The sequence below is a fragment of the Brassica rapa genome, chromosome A05 (assembly GCF_000309985.2).
Source record: "Brassica rapa cultivar Chiifu-401-42 chromosome A05, CAAS_Brap_v3.01, whole genome shotgun sequence".
In the NCBI taxonomy this organism is placed as follows: Eukaryota; Viridiplantae; Streptophyta; class Magnoliopsida; order Brassicales; family Brassicaceae; genus Brassica; species Brassica rapa.
The window spans coordinates 26,169,880-26,192,987 of NC_024799.2; the positions used below are offsets into that span (position 1 = coordinate 26,169,880).

The window sequence follows — 23,108 nt, forward strand, 5'->3', positions numbered from 1 at the left end:
AATGATGCCCGGTCTAGTTCCAGAGAAGAATACCTGTAAACACACATATCCAGTTCATATTTGCAAAAGTGAGTCATGGTTTTGTCTTCAACCCTTCATTTTGGTGAGTTTAGTTGTGTGTTTAAAACATATCTCAATAGTTTGGCTGATTTCCACCACTTATGGTTACATCGTCATGATAATCCACTTCATTTTGGTTAACTTTTTATTGTGTTTGGTTTCTTTGTCTGCCTTAAAACTCTTACATTAACTTCATGATAATCTATTTGTTTTTGCCTTACCCTTACGACTAGTTAAAATGCTTGAATTTGTCAAGTTTAGTCTGTGTCTTAATTATGGTTTGTTTGCTTTCATAATGATATGTTCTAGCTTAAAGTACGACATCTCTTGGGATTACTACTTGCTTATTTGGCTCATAAGCCTTACAATTTGTTTCAGTGCTTGAATTTGACATGTTAAGTCTTTCTCTCACTTATGGTTTTCTTGTTTTAGTAATGACATCTTGAGCTTTGATTATGTTTGGTTCAACTTTTCATTTCTTTGCTTTCTATACATTCTTGCCTTACTTGTAACTTTGTTTTTATCTTTTCATTTTGTAGGTTTGGTCTTGATGGTTCCGGTTCGAAACTGGAACGAAAGATTTTAAAGTCGACTTCTTCTGCATTTATAGGAATTTAAAATATTTCAATTGTTGTATTTCTAACTTTTGACTTTCAGATTAAGTTCGAAGTTAATATATAAATTCTGATTCCAAAACGAATATTATAATAAATTTTTATTTCTAAATGAATATTTTTTTTAAACAAGAAATTCAAATTAATTTTTTTTAGTGGTCACTAAATTATGCAACTAATTTGTAAGCATACCAATAATGTGGCTGCTAAATAGTTGCAAACCACTGCAACTAATTTGTAACTAAAAATAAATATTGTAGTCACAAATTAGTTACTTAAATTAGCCACTAACTTATAAATGTTTTAAATTAGTCGCAAGTAAAAAGATACTAACTAGCAACTACTATTTACTAACTAATAGGAGACCAAAACCGTGGTCTCAAATTATTTTTGCAACTACGACATTAGTTACAAACGAGTTGCTAATATACCACTAACTATATAGTCTTACTTTAGTCGCTCTTTTGGGACTAATTTGCAACCAACATTATTTGCGACGAGCTATTTCTAACTGAATCAAGTAGTTGCAAAATAGTCATAATATCTATAGTTGCAACTATCTTCCAACTATTCTTGTAGTTACAAAATTGGTGTTTTCTTGTAGTGAGTCGAAGCCATAGTTCGTTGTTAAATTATTTGTGTGTAAAGGTTTGAAGTTTCTCCACCGTGAGATTAAAAAAATGTAGATTGGATTTTGTATATGAATTTCAGAAAATTGACATAACCAAAGGGTGGACAACGTTAAAATGGGAAATGATAATATATATTTTTTATTATCAAAAAGGTTATGTTAGTTACAACTATACAATTTTTTGTTTTTTGTCTTTTTTCCTAAACGGTAGTGTCGATAATGTTGAACAAAGGGTCATTTCATATGGACTGGAAATAAACAAATTTAATTTCCTTGTTTGTCTTGTGTTTTCGCTTTTCCTTCATAGTTGTTGGGCAACTTTGAATGTAAATATATCAATGCCAAAAAATATATATAAATCAATGCCCGTCTCCCTCAATTGCTCTTTTATCTATACTCCTAATAATTTACTCAGTAATCATTATTTTAATTAAATTGTAAATTATAAACTATATATACCCCAGATGATCAAATTGTCAATACCTAATGTCTGCAATATTTCCCGGGATTCTATTTAATCTAATAATATATATACGTGAAAAAGTCGATATTGTTTTCGTAAGAAAGACAATAGAAATAGCCCTCTCACTTTTCCGAATTTTCATAAGATGTAGACGAAAGATGGAGAAGAAGACGTTAAAAGGCTGCGTACATGCATTATTGCATACTTGACGTTTATGCATAACATCCCTATGTGTTTCTGGTTCACGTGGTCCGTGGAAAATATAATATTCTTCTCCTATTTATAGTATATTCATTATGTAAATATCTATCATAGGAGCTAGGCATGGGCGTTTGGGTACCCGTTCGGATTCGGATCGGGTTTTTCAGATTTTGGTTCCATTTTATAACACCTCATAGGTCCCATTCTAGTAAATTTACAAGTACGGATCGGATTCGGATATAACACTTCCGTTTCGGATCGGTTCAGATATGTCCGAAATAACCATATATCATTCGGATTCGGGGTATATCGGATCGGTTCGGGTATATCCAAAGTAAAATCTAAAATTTAAAAGTAAAACATAAGAAATATATCCTTCATTGTATATAATGGAGTATTTAAGGTGTTTATTTAAATTTTCAATACTTATTGTTAGATATCATATCCAAATAAATATGAAATTGAATATTTGAAATATTATATATTAATTTGGACATTCGGATCTGTTTCTTCGGATTTTTTCGGGTTTTCGGGTTTTTCGGGTTTTCGGGTTACCCATTCGGGTTCGGTTAATAACACTTCGGGTTCAGATATGTTTTATAACACCCTATAAGATCCATTGAGTTATTTTTTACATTTCGGATCGGGTACGGATCGGGTGTTTCGGTTCGGATTCGGTTCAGATTTCGGATTTCGGATTTTATGCCCAGCCCTAATAGGAGCCCATGAAGAAAACATTAATTAGATATCTATATATTTGATATGAGGTTTTTTCAATACTCAACAAAAAGAGGTTTTTTCAATACTATTAAAACATTTTAACCTACACCAAATCATAAAATTTAACGCCACGCATGCTTTGAAATGAATATCGTTGTTTACACCGTTAATTACTTCGACATAATAAAAACATCATACGATACTAATTTTTTGTGTATCCTAGTTTGGGGCAGGATTATGGGGCGAGAAACTGGTATTTAACAACAAGCAACAAATATCGACTAGACCTCATGAAATCTTTCATACGCTATATATTAAGCATTAATTATAAATCTATAAAGAATCATAAAGATCATCGTCGCTGCTTATATAAAAGTACTTGACACCTAACTATACCAAAAGTATTAATAAATCCCATGCAGACAAGAGATTAAAGCAAATACGTAAGACAAAGGAAGTGTCACAAGAAATGGGAAAAAGATAGGTCGGAAAAGGGCTTAGAAGAAATTGCACACACTCTAGCTAGTCCTTAGATTTGCCGATGAACGCGTCATTAGTCTCTAAACATACTCCAGCACATTTGCATTGTGGCCAATTATATTAGCCTCCAAATTCACACTATTTTTATGCGTAAGCTCGTTTTTTCCACGTATACTTTTAGACAGTTCTAAAAGTATTATTATTGATATTATTTCACAAGTATTTCAACATAAACCATTCTGACAATCTTAGAAGCAGTCAAGGAGAAATATATCCTAAGTCCTAACGTACAATGTTCATTTGTCTATAACAGACACATCACACATCTTAAGATTTTTTCAATGGTTTATACATTCATTTAATGGAATTGCATGAAAGCTAGAGAAGGCCAATGTGTGTTGATTCGCGTGTTCAAAGAAAGTTCAAAGGATATGTATTGACGCCAAACATTGGGTATGGGGTCACACAAGAAAACTCGTCACTCGTATTCCAAATGGGCTCAAGTAATTTGTTGTCCATAATACCAAAGAACTGCTTATGATGCATAATGAACATGCATAAAACATTCATCTGCTTATCCGTGGGTTATAAACACAAGTCCCTAAAACTAAAACAATCAACATTATAATGAGCCAGTTTCAAGGCTCCTTAAGCTATCCACGTAGGCAAGCATGTGGGACCCACCTCTATTATTTTTTTAAATGTCAAATTATCAGATTGTCGCGTTATGGGTTTGATCCTGGTTTTGGGTTTCTTTCGTGGGTTTCTCCTGCCCGCTACCATCCTCATATGTGTCGCCTTTCGCTGATTAGGTTACCATCTCCTTCGAGATCCTTCGTTTGAAGGCGATTCCTCTTCCACTAGAGTTCAGTTTTCTATAAACTCCAATAATTTATTGTCTCGAAATAATAGAAGTCGATCGAGTATCTTCCCTGCAAAGGAGTGTCAACAAGTGATGGAGAAGCAAGGTTCTTCCGGAGTGCTTGAATTTAGTTACTTGATCTCTGGATTTGACGGATTCACTCTAGATTTGTCAATTCGGATTTATTTTTCGGAATGATGTTTGTTAAACAAAAGCCTGAGTTGATTTTCACTGTTGTTTGATTTTTTTGAAATGTCTTTGATGTTGAAAATTTTGGTTAATTCTTCATCTCCTTTTCAGGTTAAGATCCTTCACTGGCTAAATCATCTACTTAAATCTTCCATGGTAAATACTTAAGCGATTATCTAAACAGTTATGTGGCTATCTCTTTTATCTTTTTGAATAAATGTTAAATTAATTCAAGACGAAACCTGATTTACAAGATATATATATATGCGACTCTGTTTTGAGTACTATCAAAGTCTCGTCATGAAAATAAAGAAAAAATGAAGCGTGTATAGGAAAAAAAAGTTGAGAAATTTGAATGCTGAAACTCCATGGCTGTCGCAAGCTGAAACTGAAGCTGGTAATCTGGAAGAGAACCAGAGCTTAGCTCCATGGCTGTCACATCTCCATGGCTTTCTCAAGCCTATTGTTTCCCATTGCTCGAACAGAAGAGACTCTTTTTCGAATCTGTTAATTTGGCTCTTTTTATATTTAATTGTTTCTGATTATCATCTTTTTATTGTCTCACGTAGAAGATGATAATCAGAGCTTAGCTCTTTCCTACATCGGCTCTTCAACACAGGTAACAAAGCTTAGCTCTTTCCTTTCATGGGTCAACAAAAGTCTCATACTTTTGCTGTTTCTCCAGGTCAAGAACTGTTGCTGTGATAGAGGAGGGGACCACACGAGCAAAGGAATCGGTTGTTTTCTGTTTTAGGGTCTCTCACTGATCTAGAAGAAGAAGAATCAAAGGACTCCTCAGAGGTTAACTCAATGAGAAGTTTGCTCTTTGATGTTGGTGTTTTGTGTCTTTCTCTCTTTCTCTCGCTGATGACTTTTTTTGGTTAATTTCATGCAGGGACAGGTTGCTTCTGTAGATATTAAACTACCAAGAAGAAGAAGTTTGCAAGTGGAGTTCAGTTGCAACTCATGCGGAGAGAGAACTAAACGGCTTATCAACCGTTTGGCTTATGAACGTGGCCTTGTCTTTGTCCAGGTACACCAGTCTTTGGTTTGCTTAATTGTCCTGAAGAGACATGTTATATGATAGTCTTTAAAAGAATTTTTTTTTTAATTTGTTTTGGCAGTGTGGTGGATGTCTTAACTCTTAAGCATCATAAGCTGGTTGACAATCTTGGTCATTGTTGAGTATGACTTCCGCAAAGAAACCTCCAAGGATTCAAGTACTGATCAAATTTGATATGATTTTATTTTCCGCAAAGAATAGAGAAGAAAAAAATGTATTATTTTTTAATCAAAATGTTTGGTATACAATAGGGAAAATGTATCTTTTGGAGTTGATACATAGGTGATATAGTGAGAAGAAAGCTAGAGACTTAGGCTCTGATAGCCAGCATGAGGAGAGTTCCCAGTACGGTGCTGAGCCACATTGCTACTCTTCCTTCTAGCTGGTTCAAGGCATTTCCTCCATTCTGTAAAACCAGAAATTAAAGATTGTTATATAATTCAGTTTGGTGAGAGTGCGTTTCTTTTTAAAGATTGTAGTTTAGTAAGAGAGTGTTACCGCGTTCTGAAATGGTGATAGTGCTGGAGACGTGTCCTGGGAATCTGTTAGAAGTGGAGGAGATGGAGGGCATGGAGGAGTTGGTGCTGGAGCTGGGGCATGGTGATGCCTCTTGTGTTTGTGCTTTTTCTTGTGCTTGGAAGGAGCTGGTTCTGGTGGTAGAGTTATTGGTGTAAGCGCTAGAGGCGGTGAAGCTGGGGGTGGAGAAGTTGCTGGTGGTGGTGATGCCGGTGGGGGAGAGGCCGATGCAAGCGGTGGTGAGACTGTTGGAGCTGGCACAGGCGGGCTTTGTGGTGGTTGTGGAGGCGAAGCTGCTGGGCTGATAACTGGTGCAACCTTTGGAGCTGGCGGTGGTGAGACGGTTGGTGTAACTGCTGGTGGAGGTGTAGTCGGAGATGCTGGTGGCGGAGTAGCTGAAACAGGTGGAACAACTGTTGTTGGATGCATAGCTTAGCTCTTTCCTTTCATGGGTCAACGAAAGTCTCATAGTATTATAATATAGATTCGGATTTCGGGGTGATCATTACAGCATGTACTGATTCTCAACTTTCTTATTGATAGTAGGTAACATGTTTTCTAAAATTCACTTATTGTGCATGATTGTACGTTGTCATACCCTTGCTTCAGCATCCTAGCAATTATGTACTAAATTCAGAACAACATAAGCGAAATTTTAAATGAAAAGTATTTTATTTTATTTTTCGTATAAACAAATATTTGAAATATTTTTATTTCAGTATTTAGCGGATGTATTAAGTCATGTAGAGAAAGGAGAGCAAAAGGAGTATAAAACATAGAAGAAGAATGAAGATGGTGAACAAAACACTCAAACACCATCAATGATCACAAGAAGAGAAATGCTTAAAAAGTGGGAGAGCGTTGGAACCTTCGGAAGAAGATACCAAGTTTCTTTTCACTATGAATACGCTTCATCCCAAACCTCTCAGAGAATCAAGAAATGCATGAAAATAGAATTTAAATAGGTGGTGCGGTGACACGAGGTGACTGTCAAATTTTACCATTTGCACGTTCACTTTCGTTATGTTATATGCAAAATCAATGGTCATGGCAGATGAAGGCGTCTTCGAGCTTGGGGTCTTTCATTAAATCACTTTCGTTTTACGCAAAACCAACATGTTTGATAGACTAACTTTTATAAATAAATGATAAAAATCGATTTTAAAAGGAGATGGATAATGCTGACTAACCAAATCGGAACAAAAAACAAAAGCACCCCGCGCTTGCGCGGGGTTGAAGATCCCTAGTTAAAATAATGAAAAACTAAGAAAGAGAAAATTGAGAAGTTTTTAATTAAGCTCTTTTAAGAATCCGTTCCAATACTAATACACACATGTGTCACCTATTTATTAGTTATGTTTTATAAACAAAAAAATGAAAAGTAACTGCATTAGTATAATATTAATTGTTTTTTTTTTCTTTAGAATTTGGGCATGCTCTTATGATGCATAATGGGTGGCATGTATAAAACATTCACTATTGTCTCCTATAAATGGTAACTCTTACTATCCTTTTGTAGCAAGAAGTTGCTTGCTTCATGATAGCTTTGAAGATGGTCTTACAAGAAGTGAGGTGATTGCTCACAGTGTATCGACAAAGAAGAGTAAGGAGATTGTTGAGCGTGTTTCTCAATTGGATGTTGTTGTTAGCAACAGATTGGCTAGGTTGGAGCCAAGAAAACAAGTAGGAAAAAAAATTATTTGCCTGACCGTAGAAGTCTCTTCTCTTTTGTTATGTATCCTGGAATATTCATATATTTGCTTCCATCGCTTGTTTAAAAAATGTTTTTTTAGTGTGCTTATTAGCGGATAATTTTTTTTTTACTAATGTCCATCTGCTACTAATGAAATCTTGCCTAATTTCATGTGTTAATTCATGACCGGACGCATGCAACTTCAGATAACAAGAGACTTTCACTGGTCGTCGCTGTATCTATATTAATTCTCGTTGATTTGCGTGCAACTTTATGTTCATTGTATAGGTTAGGTTTAGTATAAAATTTGTATTACATGGAAGATTTTTATCAAACAATACATTGACCAAAGAACCGGTATATAATTGGGAGTCGGGACCAGTAATTAATTAAAATTTTGAGTTGGGACTTGGGACTAGTAATAAAAAAAAATTTTGTCAAAAAATTAAACTAATTACCAGTCCCAAGTGTCAACTCCCAAATATAAACCGGTTCTTTGGTCAATGTAAATTGTCTGATAAAAATCTCCCATGTAATAACTAAACCAAGAGATTCCAAGAGGCGACGCCGTTTAAGCCATTCAGATTTCGCCCAAAGTCTCGTCGGGCTGACCCGGTTAAAAAGACCTTTTGCCTCTCCCCTCCCTTCGAGAAATTTCGCGGCTTCGTCTCGTTTCTTAAACACCCCCCAGGAGAGATTCTACGCACGCGCCGCCGGAGGAGAAGAAGATCAGCGTGGAGGAGCAGCAGGAAAAAAAGAGAGAATCTCTTCGTTTCGATCGAATTGTCTTAGAGATGGTGACAGGCGCGGTCTCCGCCATGGCGGCGAAACAAGCCGAGCGGTTAAAGGAAGACGGCAACAATTGCTTCAAGAAAGAACGCTTCGGCGCCGCCATCGATGCTTACACAGAGGTTACACGATCGCTCACTTAAAAACTTTTTTTCTCATTTCATCGTTTTAGGTTTTCGATTTTAGGGTTCTCGATTTTAATTGTAATTAAAGCGTAATTATATATCCATATTGAGAATATATACACAATTGGTTTTGTATTCTTATGATTGTTGTGTGGATTTGTTAAAGGCGATAACGTTGTCACCGAAGGTTCCTGTGTACTGGACTAATCGAGCTCTCTGCCACATGAAGCGAAAGTATGTATGTTTTGTTTATCAGTTCTTATGCATTTAGAGTTCATCTTTGTTGTTTATGTTTGTACCTTGGTATCATCAAATTCAGGGATTGGACTAGGGTTGAAGAGGATTGTCGCCAAGCTATTCAGCTTGACCACGATTCTGTTAAGGTTTTGATTCTCTTTTGGTTATATTCTATTGCTTGGCATCATGCTCTATATATGGAATCAAGCAAGTTTTTTTTTTTTTGGTGGTCTTCTTGCGTTCTTGGCTCCCTCTTATCAGGCACACTACATGCTAGGACTTGCGTTATTGCAGAGGGAAGAATATGCTGATGGAGTCAAGGCGTTGCAAAGGGTATGCATCCTCTTTTCTTCTGTATAAAATAATTTAACAGTGGAAATGGGTTTTTTTCAACGTCATTGTATAGACCTAAGTAGTGTCGTTCCAAGGGATCAGTTGAGTCTCTATCCTTTTCTTTTGAATGCTATCGTAAGTGGATACTATGGACATTAGTTTTTGTGAGAAAAAACATGAGGGATGGGTTAAGTTGTTGAAATCATCAGCCACTATAGAATAATGGTTTTGATAACTTCATGTGGCTACGTTTCGTATAGGCTTTGGATTTTGGAAGAGGCGCAAATCCAACAGGGTATATGGTTGAAGAAATATGGGAAGAGCTTTCTAAAGCAAAATACATGGAGTGGGAGCTGCTTTCCGCAAGACGCTCGTGGGAATTGAATAGTTTGAAGTAGGTTATGTCTCTTTTCTTAATCCAGTTGCAAACGGTGAACTGTGCTTCACTGTGGCTTTTAATGGTAATATATTCATGTTTGTTTTAGGGAAACTTGCGTGGCTGCTCTTAATCAGCAACGTGCTTTAGATATGTCTCGAACAGAAGAGTCCTCGGAAGAAGACTACTCTTCACATACCGATCAACTGAAAGCTCTTGATCGAGTGTTTGAGAAAGCTGCAGAAGAAGACAAACCAACTGAGGTGCGTTAAGTTTTCTTCAAAACCTGTTTGTATGATCCCTTCATCTATTCAAAATCTAATGTCAATACCATTCCGTGTTGTTGCAGGTGCCAGATTACTTGTGTTGCAACATCACTCTTGAGATATTCCGGGATCCTGTGATTTCTCCAAGTGGGGTTACATATGAAAGAGCAGCAATCCTCGAACATATTAACAAGGTTGGCATTATCGTCTCTCTTTGATGTAGCATTAATATCTCTCTGTCTTTACTTTTTAGATTCATAAGGTTTGGTCGTTTAAACCTCTTGCTAGGTGGGAAAGTTTGATCCTATAACTCGTGAGAAACTCGACCCATCCAAGCTCGTTCCAAATCTGGCTATCAAAGAGGCAGTGGCTGCGTATCTAGAGAAGCACGTCTGGGCTTACAAAACGGGTTGTTGATTCAGATGGGCCTTGAACATACACACAATGAAGCGGGAGAGATATTGAGTTTAACTACTCAGTGTTTGAACAAAACAGACTTTTGAAGTTACCGTTTTCAGTTTTGTGTGTTTTCTGCTAGCCAATGGTTCAAGTGTAAGATACTCTTACCTTGTATATATATATATATATTTATTTTGCACACAATGGGGCCTTTGCGTTTAGTCTATAACCATAACGCAGTTCCTCTGCAATCTCATACGCCACATGTGGTAGAAAAATGTGATTAGTTTTCAATTAACTATGAAAGCTAGAGTTGCATTACTTAACCTTGTCACCCCCACCAAAGAGATTGTGAGTTATAATTCCGGATTCTCGTTGTTAAAAAAGGTAAAGTAGTGATTACGATAATCATAATTATTGTTCTTATTATGCAAATGGATAGAATGATGGGGGTGAATACATTCAAATTTCAAAGTAATGAATAGACCACTCACTCAATTCTTCTGCCTAGTAATCAGGCGGATATCTTGGGGGTATTTGAATAGATAGTCATAGAGAGATAAAAATTATTTTCATTGTATACATGATTCCACTGGGGACACGTAGAGAGTAAACCCACCATCGTGGATTCTTAGGATTCTTTTACTTTTTCTTTTATCCCCATACGTAGAATAAAGATGTACTTTTATTGTAAAAAGTTACTTCTTGTGGATAAAAAAAGGTTGGAAGAATCGAATTCTTTCTTTTGCTTGGCCTTATCTGTGAAAGTTGGGTGAGGAAACAAACACCAAAGAGTGGTTTAGGATGATTCCATATTCCTTCCTCTCCTTACCTATTTAATATTCCAATTTTCTCCAGCTTTCTTCAGATCTATCCACCCCTAATTATTACGAATCACGAGTTGTGACAATGTTGTGATTCAATCCTAACTTCCAAGCAATCTAACACACCACCAAGTACATGTGATTTTATCATTGCTTTCACACATGCCTTTTCAACTTTTATAATATTTGACGTATAATTCTGAATAACAAATTTTGGTATATTTCCTTGGTAAATTATGATGCAGTTGTACTTATCTATATATAGTTAGGCTATAGAGATCACATTACATTACATGATAAATAATGGAAACTCGTGACTCTGTAATAAACTCTTTTGTCCAGAGAGAGTGGAATAATATTGATTTTTTTTTCTAGTTTAGCGTGTTGTGAAGAACACGACATGACAGCCTTTCTATGTAGTTTAATACTTTCGTATTCAATTCATACAAAAACAAGACAGAAAGCTACACAGTTACTTGTTGACCAAACCAATTCACTCCTGAATAATGCCAACATTGGTTTTATTGATTCCTCAAAAGAAGAAAACATCAAACGGAAGAAAAAAAACTATTCACACAGGTTTCTTCTACTTACAACCTCATATACGGAAAACCATATATATATTATATTATTCAAATCCTAGAGATGAGAATAATTTACAAAAATTCTTAAAACCAAATTAAAAAAAAAACATGGAGTGTAGATAATTTACATTGCAGATTGTAGAATCATATTCTCTCAAGCTGTGTGAGTAAGATTCATAGCTTTCCTCAGCCTATCCAAGATCCCATTTGCTTTCCTCTGCGCCCTAGAGGTTCCTTCACGCGCAAGCTTTGTTATCGTTCCGTGACTACTCTCCTCTTCTTTGATCTCCTTCCACTTTGTCCTGTCGCTGAAACATATAGTATGCAGAATCACAATCGCGTTCTCCTTGTTACGCTTGCATTCACTCTCTCTGGTGATCCTCAGCAGCCAAGTAACCCCACCGAGCTCGCCTAGCTCCTCCACAGCCTTCCAGTGAGTAACAAGCATCGCTAGTATAGCTAAAAGCTCGTCCACATACAACCCATCCGAGATCTTCTTACCTAACACCTTAATAGCACCGTCCTTAACCGCTCTACTCCTGTTCTCATGAGCAATACAGAGAGTGAAGATCGCTGCGGCTGCGTCCTTGATAGCTGATGGATTCCCTTCTTCTAAAAGATCGATAAGCGGTTTCAAGATTCCGGATTTGCCTATGAGCGCTTTGTTCGAATCGAGGGCGGAGAAAGTGAAGACAGTAGCAGCAGCATTGCTTCTGGTTGCTACCGTCCCACGCCTCAACGCATCGATCAAGAGAGGGATCACGTTAGCGTTTTCGCAGACGAGCTTCTTGTTGCTGTCATCATGTATGGAAACGTTCAGCAACGTTGTGATCACGTCTTCTTGAAGTTGCTCGTCTTGGTTCAAGGTAGACCCATGTAACAACAAAGGGTTCACCAAGCGGGTGATGTTGTCTGAAGACTCCCCGAAAAGGGCTCGGAACTCGGTGCCTTTCTTGGTCAGACGTCTCAGCTCCTTCGCAGCAGACTTTTGATCTTGAAGGTTCGAAGAGGAGAGTTTACAGAGCAAGGAGTTGAATATCTCACGGTCTGATCTAGTCACAGCTTTCTCCTCGTCTACAAGGCTGGATTGATACGTCGTCGTCTCTAACCCAACTGTCTTGCACCATTTAGAGATCATATCACGGATTAAGAGATTAGGAGTTAAAGCCGTGTGAGGCAGAACTTGCTGTGTCTTGGGACATGTTCTGTTCCCTGAGCTTAACCACTTCTGTATGAATAACTTATCATATGTCTGCAAAAATAAACACACATAAAAAATGTAAAATTTCAATTCAATTTTCATTTATAATTCGATTTGTATGAATATTATCAAACAAACAAAAATGTAAAATTTCAATTCAATTTTCATTTCTAATTCGATTTGTATGAATATTATCAAACACATACATAAAAATGTAAAATTCAATTCATCTTTCATTTATAATTCCATTTGTATGAATATTATATCAAACACATAAAAATGTAAAATGTCAATTCAATTTTAATTTCTAATTCGATTATGTATGAATATTAATAGGTTCAAACTAACAATAATTCAATTAAAAGTTTTTTTTTGGTTCTTGCCGACAGAACCTAATCAGAATGTGACGTCACTAACCTGACCAGAGGCCAAAACAACAGGATCACGCATGAGTTCTTTGGACAAAGGACAGCGAAACTCCTCAGGACAAGAGACCGTCTCGAGCATCTCTAAAGAAGAAGATCTCGCCATTTTCCTCATCGTCGCTTGTTTAAACGCGGACAAAGCCTCTTGCAAATGATCGATTGTCTGAACGCTCAAACCATCTTCTTCCTCCATGTTCATCAGAAGCTTCTTCATCTCACGCTTCAGTTCCTTAGCTTTGGCAATCGCCGTCGGATCCGAATCGAATGCATCGGTCTTTGCCATCTCCGTCGGATCCACCGCCGGGTACTCACCAAACTTTTCTCGGATTATGTTGTTTAATTGTTTGAATTAAATTCTCTCATTGATATTTCTTTTTGTGATAGAGAGAGAGTAGTAATAATAAATATATGAGGAGGAGAGGAGAGGAGAGAAGAGAAGGAGTGTTGTTGTAGTGTAGTGCCACTATAAAAATTGTGGACTGCACCGAATTAGAACACGTCATTATTTATGCATAGTTATTATTAGTAATTGAAAATTTTAAATTTAAGAGTTTTAATAATGTAGCACGTCGTGACTAAGGTGTCAAACTACAGCCGACACGAATAGTCTCTCATAAACTTACATTCCACGTTATTTGTAGTTCTAATTATTCCTCGCTATTTATTTCATTTTTTGACAAAGAAACACAAATACTAAGCCATGTCTTTAATACCTAACGTGGAGAGCATGAACAAAGATGGAGATATCTAAACAAGACTGTGGGGATTCACATTAAATACGATAGCCTTTGTTAAAATTGTAGAGGTTTTAAGAAATAAGGGTTCAAACTTATATTAAAACCAGTCACGGTCTCATTTATTCTAAACTTAACAATATGACGACCACATCGTCGTTAATTTGATTTTAAATCACTATTTGTTGGCCTGATTGCATATTTTGTATTATTTTTAGAGAGTGATTTTGTATATAATTATTTATGAAGTCCTGTTTCCCGTTTATTGACTAAAGTTACAGATTCATTTTTTTTTTTAAACCATATGCGTGATGTTAAAATTCGTGGATAGACCTATAAGATTTTCTTTTCCCCACCATCATTTATAGAGTAATACAGTATATAGTACTACGAAAATGTGTAGGTTGAATGAATGTATCAATAAAGAATGTACTAAAATTATTGAATAGAGAGGCGGTGAAGGCGGCGAAGAAGTTTAAAGATTGAGAGAGGCGAAAGAAAGAGCTTGGCGTCTCTGGATGGTGTAGAAGAAGAGTCAAGTAATGGGACCCATAGAGTTATTCCAACATGGCAACATGGGAACAGCTGTCTTTCCGCGTGGATTCCATTGTACTCTTTCATCGCTCTGACACTCTCTCACACTCTATTTCGTTTTTGACCCTTTTACCCCTGCCGTTTTTTGCCACCCACTGTGTTTGTTGTGTGTTGATAAAAAAGAGATGTGAAAATAGAAAAGAAACGAGTTTTATTATAGCTTTCGATGTGTGGATGTAAGAACGTTGACTAAGACCGCTAAGGTCTTTGCAGTTAACTTCTTTCTCAAGATTTCGTTTTGCACCATCTTTAGTAACATTCTATTACGGAACAAGATGACACCGTCGAAAGCAAAGTCAAAACTTCCATGTGACCAAAAACAACAATTTCCACCAAACTACGAAACAGCGAAAGTTTTCCAAATTCTACTAATGTTTCAAACCAAGTTACTTGCGACGAAAACTGAATGTTTTTCGCTACGATTGTTATATACTTATATCTTACCACTTTAGGTTGTATTAATTAGAAAACTTAAATTTTCGCATTAAAATTTAATGTGTATTCTTGAATAATTTTACTTTTCAATTATTCAACCATTCTATGCCGGTAAGAAGGCAGGTGATCGACGTCCGTGAAAAGAAAGAATCAAGGTTAGAACAGTGATGTTAGGTTCCAACTGAAGCTGATCTACTGAAATTAGAAACGTGTATGAATATATAATTACGTGTTTCAGAGGAGTGGGAACCACTCATCTCCAAACACAGAGAATCTTACAACTGCCTAGTTGGAGTGCTGGTCATAAATCACCAATTAGCCACTACGTGTCAATATCCAATGCCCTTATCATCTTCGTACTGTCTTCTTCTCTTTTTTTCCTGCTTGCGGAGCCACCTTTGCTTTCTGACATTATTATTTTTGTTTTATTTGTGAGTGATAACAACGCTCCTATCTAGAACATTGGTTGGTAACAAAGTAGCTGAATCTCTTGCACACCGGAACAAGAAGTTTTAAAATGTATGTGTAGCTATTTGTACAACTATCCTATACTATACAAATAGCTCTGTACTATGCGTATAATGTAAATCTACAAGATGAGATTTTAACCATTTTATACAGTAGAAATTCTGGACAATTGCAATTGTTTGCATAATGGAATGCAAAAGTATTGATGAACAAGTATAAAAATTACTGATAATAATATTGCACATCCCCTATATATTATTTGAGAAGCATTGCAACATTTTTTTGTAGCCATGTGTCATCACTAGAATGATTCTTAGAATCCTTAGAGAAATATGTTGGTCCATCTAGATATATAATAAGCTTTTTATTAAACCACAATAAATACATTATTAATTACATTATTAATGTGCTTCATTATTTTCTTAAATAAGATTATAGAATTGCCTAATGTGGCTAAAGTATATATGACAATTAATGATCTTGAATAATAAAAATTTGATAAAAATAAGTGTGTATTATAATTATATTTGTTTAATTTTAAGCTATTAAAATAAATTAAACAATCATAGTAACCATATAATAAAAATTAAAATTTATATATATATATATATTTTTTTTTGAATTTTCAAAAACGAGTATAAATTACTAAAACTGTTAAAAGTTTCACATTCAAATTTTGTGATCTATGATTTAAAACTTTTGTTATGACATGATACAAATAATTAAAAAATAATATAAATTGAAAGTCTCATTTAATAAGTATCAAAATAAAAGATATATAAATATATGTATCATTTTAAATTAAACTATATGTCATATAAAAATACATAAATATCTTAATTTTGAAATTTACTTTGAACATTTTTTTGATGAAAAATTTGAAAAAATATTGACATCTTAATTTCTTAAAATATTATAAATTACTTAAACCATTAATCTCACAGTGAAAATTTTGTTATCACTAATTTAGACTTTTTGATATAACAGATACAAATGATAAAAAAAAATATGAGCAAAAAGCATCATCTAATAAATATTAATATTAAAATATACCATATATATGTTACTATCATTTAAATTTAATTATATATCATATCAAATAGAAAAAATATTTTTTTCGATTTATAAAATTTATTTATATGTTCGCACCAATTTAATTATATAAGTAGTAGATAATGACTTTTTAACTATTCAATATATATTTATTATTTCATAATATGTTATAAACATATAATATATAAAATAATATATATATATATAATTTTTATCCCGCGCATGGCGCGGGTCTTAACCTAGTATGATATATAAAAAGACACGTACTGTATATATGAACATATGCATTTACTTACACTTCTAGATGTCTTTATGTTGTTTCATGTAGCAAAATATTTGTACTTTTTGACATATATTTGTAGTTTTTCTATTCTTGAACTCCGATAGTTCCTCGCCATTGTCGGGGGAATGTTGATATTCCGTATATGTTGAACAATCAACGAGTTCATAATGATTGATGATTCAATAGGAAGCGTCCGTGTAAAATTTTGATAGTTCATTCTGAAGATCTACAGTTGAATTAGATATTAAATACTGAATGCACGTCGTAACTGATGGGTATTCAATATTCTTTATAAGAAAATTAATATCCATATTGTCTTTGAAGGTCTTAAACACGATCACGACGAGAAGTTTAAACAAAACTCTTTTTGACCGGTGTATTAGTGATTTGTAAGTCCATGTATACTTCAAAAGCCGAAAATTTTATAAATTTGTCACAAACATACATCAATATAGAAGACCATTAATTGGAATTGGACGTACTTGGAAACCAATTGAAGTGTTGTGAGATATAAGACAAGACCAATAATTGAGAGAAAATTCAATATCATTGTCATACTATTATGTTATGTGGAACATACATAAAGGAGGCCCATTTGACACGTGCTTTTCTTTCCAACAACCCATATGTTTTTGTTTTGTTTCCTCCTCTTTTTACAACCAACCTATAAAGCTTTTGTTATCAGTTCGTTTGTTGCGATATTTTTGAAATAAAATTAAATTTTTATCTAAGAATTAAAAGTATCTAAAGAACCGTAACATGTTTCATACTCTATAGAGTTGGGTAAACTTGCATTCATTAATCAGCATATTCTTTACAAATAGGGTATCCCTCGTGTATCACAGATAAATGAGAATTGGTTTCAAAACTTATCGTGGATACCGTACGCTTACATGATTGTCATATGAGAGCCCTGTAGAGAGTGAACAAATTACATTCGAATGACTACGATTCAAAATCTGACCAACACCATGTTGAAAGAAGACTAATATATGAATCTATACATAAATGGAGTGAAGAGTCTCCGGACAAATAAATTAGTGGGGTTTGAAGTCAGAATCTAAGCAACCAAACGATCCATAAAAACGATATCCGTATACTCTGGGTGATTAGAAAGCCCTAAATGGGGGATGTAAAATAGGCCCGTTTGCTAGTTGAAGCAAACCCTATATACTGTTCTCATTTTGCCCATTTTTAGGAGAACCCACTTGACTCCTTCAAGTGATTGGAAGACAAATTAAAAAACCTCACAACTTAATGATCAGAATTTAACTCGAGTATGTATGTGTATGTTAATGTTTCGCATATAATTAATCTCCTCATAGCCTCATTCCTCCAGAAAACATTCTTGTATAATTATAGCTTGTTTTATTCGTATATAATATTTATGTTTGCCTTAAAATAAAATATATGAGCTGATCTAAACCTATTTAGTTTACATGGGAACTTTTTGTACACTTAAATGTTTAACAAGGGTATAAAAAGTTTTCTCCGAACTATTTGAACTTTGCAGTTTGCATACACGGAGCCATTTTCCTATAATTATAATAAGTTTAATTCTTAACTCAGTATATCATATTATCAATATCTAAGTTGAGGACATAGCAGAAGACAACTTATGTTTCTTAGCTATTAATTTCTCTGTTTCAGTTCATTAATGTTTTAAGATTTTATTTTTTATATTTATTTAAATGTTATTTTTAAATTTCTATGCAAACTTTTAATGTTATTTTGTCCATTTGTATTCTATTGTATGTTTTTTTATAGATTGAAATAGCTTTAATTAATGCAAAAATGAGTAAAAATTGATAATTTTAATAGATGTTTGAAAACCTTAAACATCAACTAATTTGAAATAGATAGAGTACTAAAACTATATAACAAAGAACTATTTTGTAGACTGTTAAAATGAAAATTCAATTAGTGTTTACTAGTTATAACTTTTTTTGAACATTATTGCTAGTCGGTTTTGGCTGTGGCTTGTATAAGTGTTGAGTGCAAATTGTTTAACATTGACTTTTTAAGAGAAAAAAATGCTCCATATTTTGTTGACGTAGAACAAATTATATGTATAACTATCACTCTTTCGTTTGCTTCCCAAGAGAATCATTAGAATTAAATAAAGGAGAGCCAGAAAAATTGTAAAAGAAGGCGAGCCGAAACGAAGAGACAATTGGAAAATAAAAAACGTGGAGAGGTGAGAGACCCCACAGCTTGACTGCCCCTTCATTCATTGGGCCACTTCAAATTCTCTATCCTTCTCCAAGGGCCAATTCTTTTATTTTATATTCCTATTTTTTCTTTATTCGTCTTTTTCCTTTTTCTGGTCACACACATAACCTAACGTATTCTGATGTTTATGTCTTTAAAAGGTAGATAACCGAGAAGAATGTATACTTATATTCATTATTTTTTACGTAAAGAGTGTATTCACGTAATTGGTGGAAATATCAGAAATTTTAAGTAGAGAACGTATAACTAAATGTTTCTATGTGCATGGTAGGAAATTTCTTATGAAAATGTTTACTTATTTTTCACCAACTTTGTATTTACATATACGGTTCTAATTTCAGTTATAAGGGGGTTGTTTATTAGAAATTCTGTTTATTATCCATCATATTTTGTTTAGGTTGTAAGATTACTGAAATAGCTAAGAAAATCAACTAAACCCTATGCATTTACCATATTATTTCAGCAATCTCAAAAACCTGTAGATATGAACATCATCATCACTAGATCTTAGGTATCTATCAGAGAATCTCAGTTCATTCTATACCGCTAAGCTTTACTGTATCATTTGCTTCTTTGGGAAATCAAAACAATAAGCAAAGTTAGATCTCAGCTCTCAAGCTAGAGAGTTATTTTGAGGGGGGGGGGGGGGGGGGGAACACTTTTCACACACTGAAAAAATTAACCGTAAGAAAACAAAAACGAATGATTGTTGAAAATTGGTCATTAAAATAAATACATATTTTATTCATCGTTGACACCAAATTTGTCATATATAAGGGAATAGTTAAGTTAATCGGTTGATAATCGGGGGGGTGGGGGGGGGGGAACACTTTTCACACACTGAAAAAATTAACTGTAAGAAAACAAAAACTAATGATTGTTGAAAATTGGTCAATTAAAATAAATACATATTTTATTCATCGTTGATACCAGATTTGTCATATATAGGGAATAGTTAAGTTATTCGGTTGATAATTAGGTTAAAGCTCATTATTAGAGTAAAGTGGAGTAAAAGGATGAAATCAAAAAGAAAGGTAAAATTATATGGATCCCATGGGCGATATATTTTCCACCTTCTATTAGTGGAGAAAAGAGTTGCGTTGGAAAAAAAACTAAAACACATGAAATGAGAACAAATTATTTTTTACTCTAGATATAATGGGCCCAGCGTAAATAGTTTTACTCCGTTTTACGCTTATGTGTTCACCAATCAGACACTAAGAATGTATCAAATAAAAAAGTTTCACCAACGTGATAGTATATCATGTAAATATGTATAGTTCAACGTAATATATAAAATATTAGTTCTCAGCGGCGTTTGAAAATTTGACTAGCTAGGTCAATAAACATTAAATTTATTATCATGGAGCAGATGAGATCAATTACGACCAAAATGGAATGACTCGTTCCGCTCATGAGTCGTGATCTTTTAGACCTCCTAAAATCTTTCTTGGGAAGTATACAATTCGATTTGCAGCATCACATCTTATATGTGGACCATCTGAGTATTTTAAAACAAATCTAGTGATTTATTAATGCATAAGTGGACCATCGGGGTATTTTAAAATCGTGTTAACTATTAACGATGGATGTAAATCGTAATAATATCCAGACACAAGGGTTCGTCAGTTGTGGACTTGTGGGTAATAAAATGTGGTCTGAAAAAGAAAAACCGAATATTCGAATAAATATAAAAATATAGATAAACCTTATCTTATTCCACGTGCTCCAATTTTTATCCTACTTTTGTTCGATCTTCTCTGGCTTTTATCAGGTGTGGTCGATACTACACGACAGACCCATGCGCCTAGACCTGGACGTGACTTCTTCACGCCAAGTCACATTCAATGTACGCGATAACTACGTATTAACGTGTCCATGCCACGTTGACATATAATTAATATAATATGTTATCCTCTACATTAATCTTCACGTCCATTAGATCTGTCTTTTCACTGAACTACATCCAGTTCTGTCTCTCGTTCAGTTAAAAGTTAAAAAACCTTATCTGGTTTCTATAGGTCCTTGTCACACACTAATTGCTTGCAACATTTGTGATTTCAGTACGACGCTCATTTTCCGCGTATAATACTTTTGCTTCTACGTAAAATCTGGATTTTTCTGGCTTTCATTTACTTGTTTTGTCTCGCATTTTTTTTATTAACAAGAAATTTTAAATAATGAATAATTATTCTCTAGGATTAAGGAAAATTACGAATCAAAACAGGACACGTGGCTCTATTCTTTAAATTATCGAGTCCGGACAAATAGACGGTCACCGACGGCGTTATCGAAACCAACGGCACGACACATGACGGTGTTAACGGCGGCAGACGAAGGCGTTAAGTTCACGGTGCGTTTGTAAGAACCTAGCCACCGCGTCTGCATATAACGATTCTTTCTCCACGGCGGAAGCGTGAGGCCACGGCTCCTAAGCGACAACCTCGCCGCCTCGCACACGAGACGTAAGATCTGCTTCAGATCATCCCCTCTCCCGACAAAAACCGCCGGAAGCGACTGAAGCACACGCGAGTACTGTGCCGTCGGTCTAGCGATCTGAAACCGCGACGCGAAGTCCAAATCTACGATGTAACGTACGGTCTGATGCGAGGTGGCGGCGGCGGGAGTGTAAACGACGTCGATAAACTCATGGTTCCCTGCGGTGAGGCCGCCGGAGGATTTCCATTTCGTTTTGCAGATCGCCGCATTGTGTCCGAACCCTCTAAGAAAGGACATGACCTTACGTCGCAAAACGGCACGCTGTTCTTGATCAGATCCCAGAGGCGGCAGCATTTCCATAGCTCTCGCGACATGAAACAGCACCATGCGTCCGTAATTGTCTTCGCTAAGAGAGTTCCTCAGAATTTTAACAATATCTTCCGCAAAGTCAGGGAGCTCGACTCGCTCCGAGTCAGAGTCTGAGTCTGATTCCGAGTCGCTCTCGCACCAGCGTGGCTCCTTGTCACCGTCCTGGTTAGCTTCGTCTTCCAAGAACCCTTGGACTAGATAGGAAAGACAAGGGGAATCATCGTCGTAGTCGTCGATACCGTCGCCGGTGTGTTCGCTGCCGCTGCTGAAGCTGCACCCAACGAGACGAGCCTTAGCCTCATCGGCTAGTGGATCGGTGACACGTTTTGCTCTAGAGAAACCCATTTTCTTACTAAACCTCTGAATGTGTTCAAAAACAAAACAAAAGTTACTCTAGAGGAAATGAAAATATTAGGTTTGAAGAAGAGGTAGACAGAGGCAAAGGGTGTCTTTTATAAAAGGAGAGAACTAGAGCTAAAAATGCGTGAAGAGGAATAGGAGTTGGGCTCCGAATATTCGAAGAGAAGCTAGTTATTTATAGGACTTATTTATATTAGTTTATAACAAGCGAATATTAGGAACTAATTAAATCCAAGTAAATATTATAAGTAGACACGTACTGGTTGGATATACCATTTCCTGGTAACGACTTTTGGCCCAATTGGTTAGGCAAAGAATGGCATATCTCAACTGGTTTGTTTGATATTAGAACTTTTTACACTTTTCACCTCAAAGGATTTCATGCATATTATTTAAGTCAAAATATCCATATTGTCGTTTTTCCTAACCTTCAGAAAAAATAATTTCTTTCTCTAGTGGTGAAGTATTGATTAGCAACAACATTTTTGGCTATGTAGTTTGGCAAGTTTATACGTTAATTATAACTGACTAACAGTTCTCTTAAAAAGATGATACGTTAAAAAATGGGCATTTCATCAACTATTGTACGTCAATGTTCGATGTTGGTTTAACAGCCGTATAGGGTATAAGATATATTTTTCACGTTTACGGAACTGGTTTACTTTGTTGTATCAAGATGCTTATCTTTTAACATTTACACCAAAAAAGGAAAAAGATGCTTATCCTGATTTGAAATCCACACGTTACAACTTGCACTGCGTCCTGATACACTCTCGACCAAGAAGGAAAATTTAATTTAATTTGCCAAGCAAAAAGCCTAACCATAATTATATTTGCGTTTGCGAGTTGTAAAATTTTACTAATAAACTAAGCAATAAGATAAAGAGCCGCGAAATAATACAACACGTTACGAAAACCTTACATATATGATATATCACGCGTTCGTGTAGTATTTAAATATGGAATTATTATTTGTTTAATATATGGTAGTTTAATCTTTTAACCATTGTCTTAATTTGTACAGACTCACATAATGCACTAATGCATACATATTGAACATAAACTATCAACTAGAAAATATGAAACAAAT

The 23,108-nt window shown here is 35.1% G+C and overlaps 5 protein-coding genes across 5 annotated transcripts; 2 read left to right on the plus strand and 3 right to left on the minus strand.

The window, feature by feature from the left end:
- Positions 1-1,001: 1,001 nt before the first annotated feature.
- LOC103870674 (lysine-rich arabinogalactan protein 19-like) lies at positions 1,002-7,886 on the minus strand. Its single transcript, XM_033292374.1, has 2 exons — positions 5,782-7,886; positions 1,002-5,689 (listed from the first exon to the last, which is right to left on the minus strand). The coding sequence occupies exons 1-2, from the start codon at positions 6,226-6,228 to the stop codon at positions 5,594-5,596; spliced, it is 543 nt and encodes a 180-aa protein (XP_033148265.1). The 5' UTR covers positions 6,229-7,886; the 3' UTR covers positions 1,002-5,593.
- Positions 4,125-5,754, plus strand: LOC103870776. The gene is made up of 5 exons (XM_033292741.1): positions 4,125-4,137; positions 4,790-4,839; positions 4,929-5,021; positions 5,116-5,253; positions 5,345-5,754. Exons 1-5 carry the CDS (start codon positions 4,125-4,127, stop codon positions 5,366-5,368), a joined length of 318 nt encoding a protein of 105 aa, XP_033148632.1. The 3' UTR covers positions 5,369-5,754.
- Positions 7,887-8,106: 220 nt separating the features above from the next.
- Positions 8,107-10,221, plus strand: LOC103870675 (E3 ubiquitin-protein ligase CHIP). Its single transcript, XM_009148834.3, has 8 exons — positions 8,107-8,403; positions 8,573-8,640; positions 8,726-8,789; positions 8,905-8,976; positions 9,237-9,370; positions 9,462-9,615; positions 9,702-9,812; positions 9,907-10,221. Exons 1-8 carry the CDS (start codon positions 8,287-8,289, stop codon positions 10,033-10,035), a joined length of 849 nt encoding a protein of 282 aa, XP_009147082.2. The 5' UTR covers positions 8,107-8,286; the 3' UTR covers positions 10,036-10,221.
- A 1,124-nt stretch (positions 10,222-11,345) lies between these two features.
- On the minus strand, positions 11,346-13,519 carry LOC103870676 (U-box domain-containing protein 9). Its single transcript, XM_009148835.3, has 2 exons — positions 13,044-13,519; positions 11,346-12,677 (listed from the first exon to the last, which is right to left on the minus strand). Exons 1-2 carry the CDS (start codon positions 13,332-13,334, stop codon positions 11,580-11,582), a joined length of 1,389 nt encoding a protein of 462 aa, XP_009147083.1. The 5' UTR covers positions 13,335-13,519; the 3' UTR covers positions 11,346-11,579.
- Positions 13,520-20,951: 7,432 nt separating this feature from the next.
- Positions 20,952-22,189, minus strand: LOC103870677. The gene has a single exon (XM_009148836.3). It carries the CDS (start codon positions 22,001-22,003, stop codon positions 21,101-21,103), a length of 903 nt encoding a protein of 300 aa, XP_009147084.1. The 5' UTR covers positions 22,004-22,189; the 3' UTR covers positions 20,952-21,100.
- Positions 22,190-23,108: the final 919 nt, after the last annotated feature.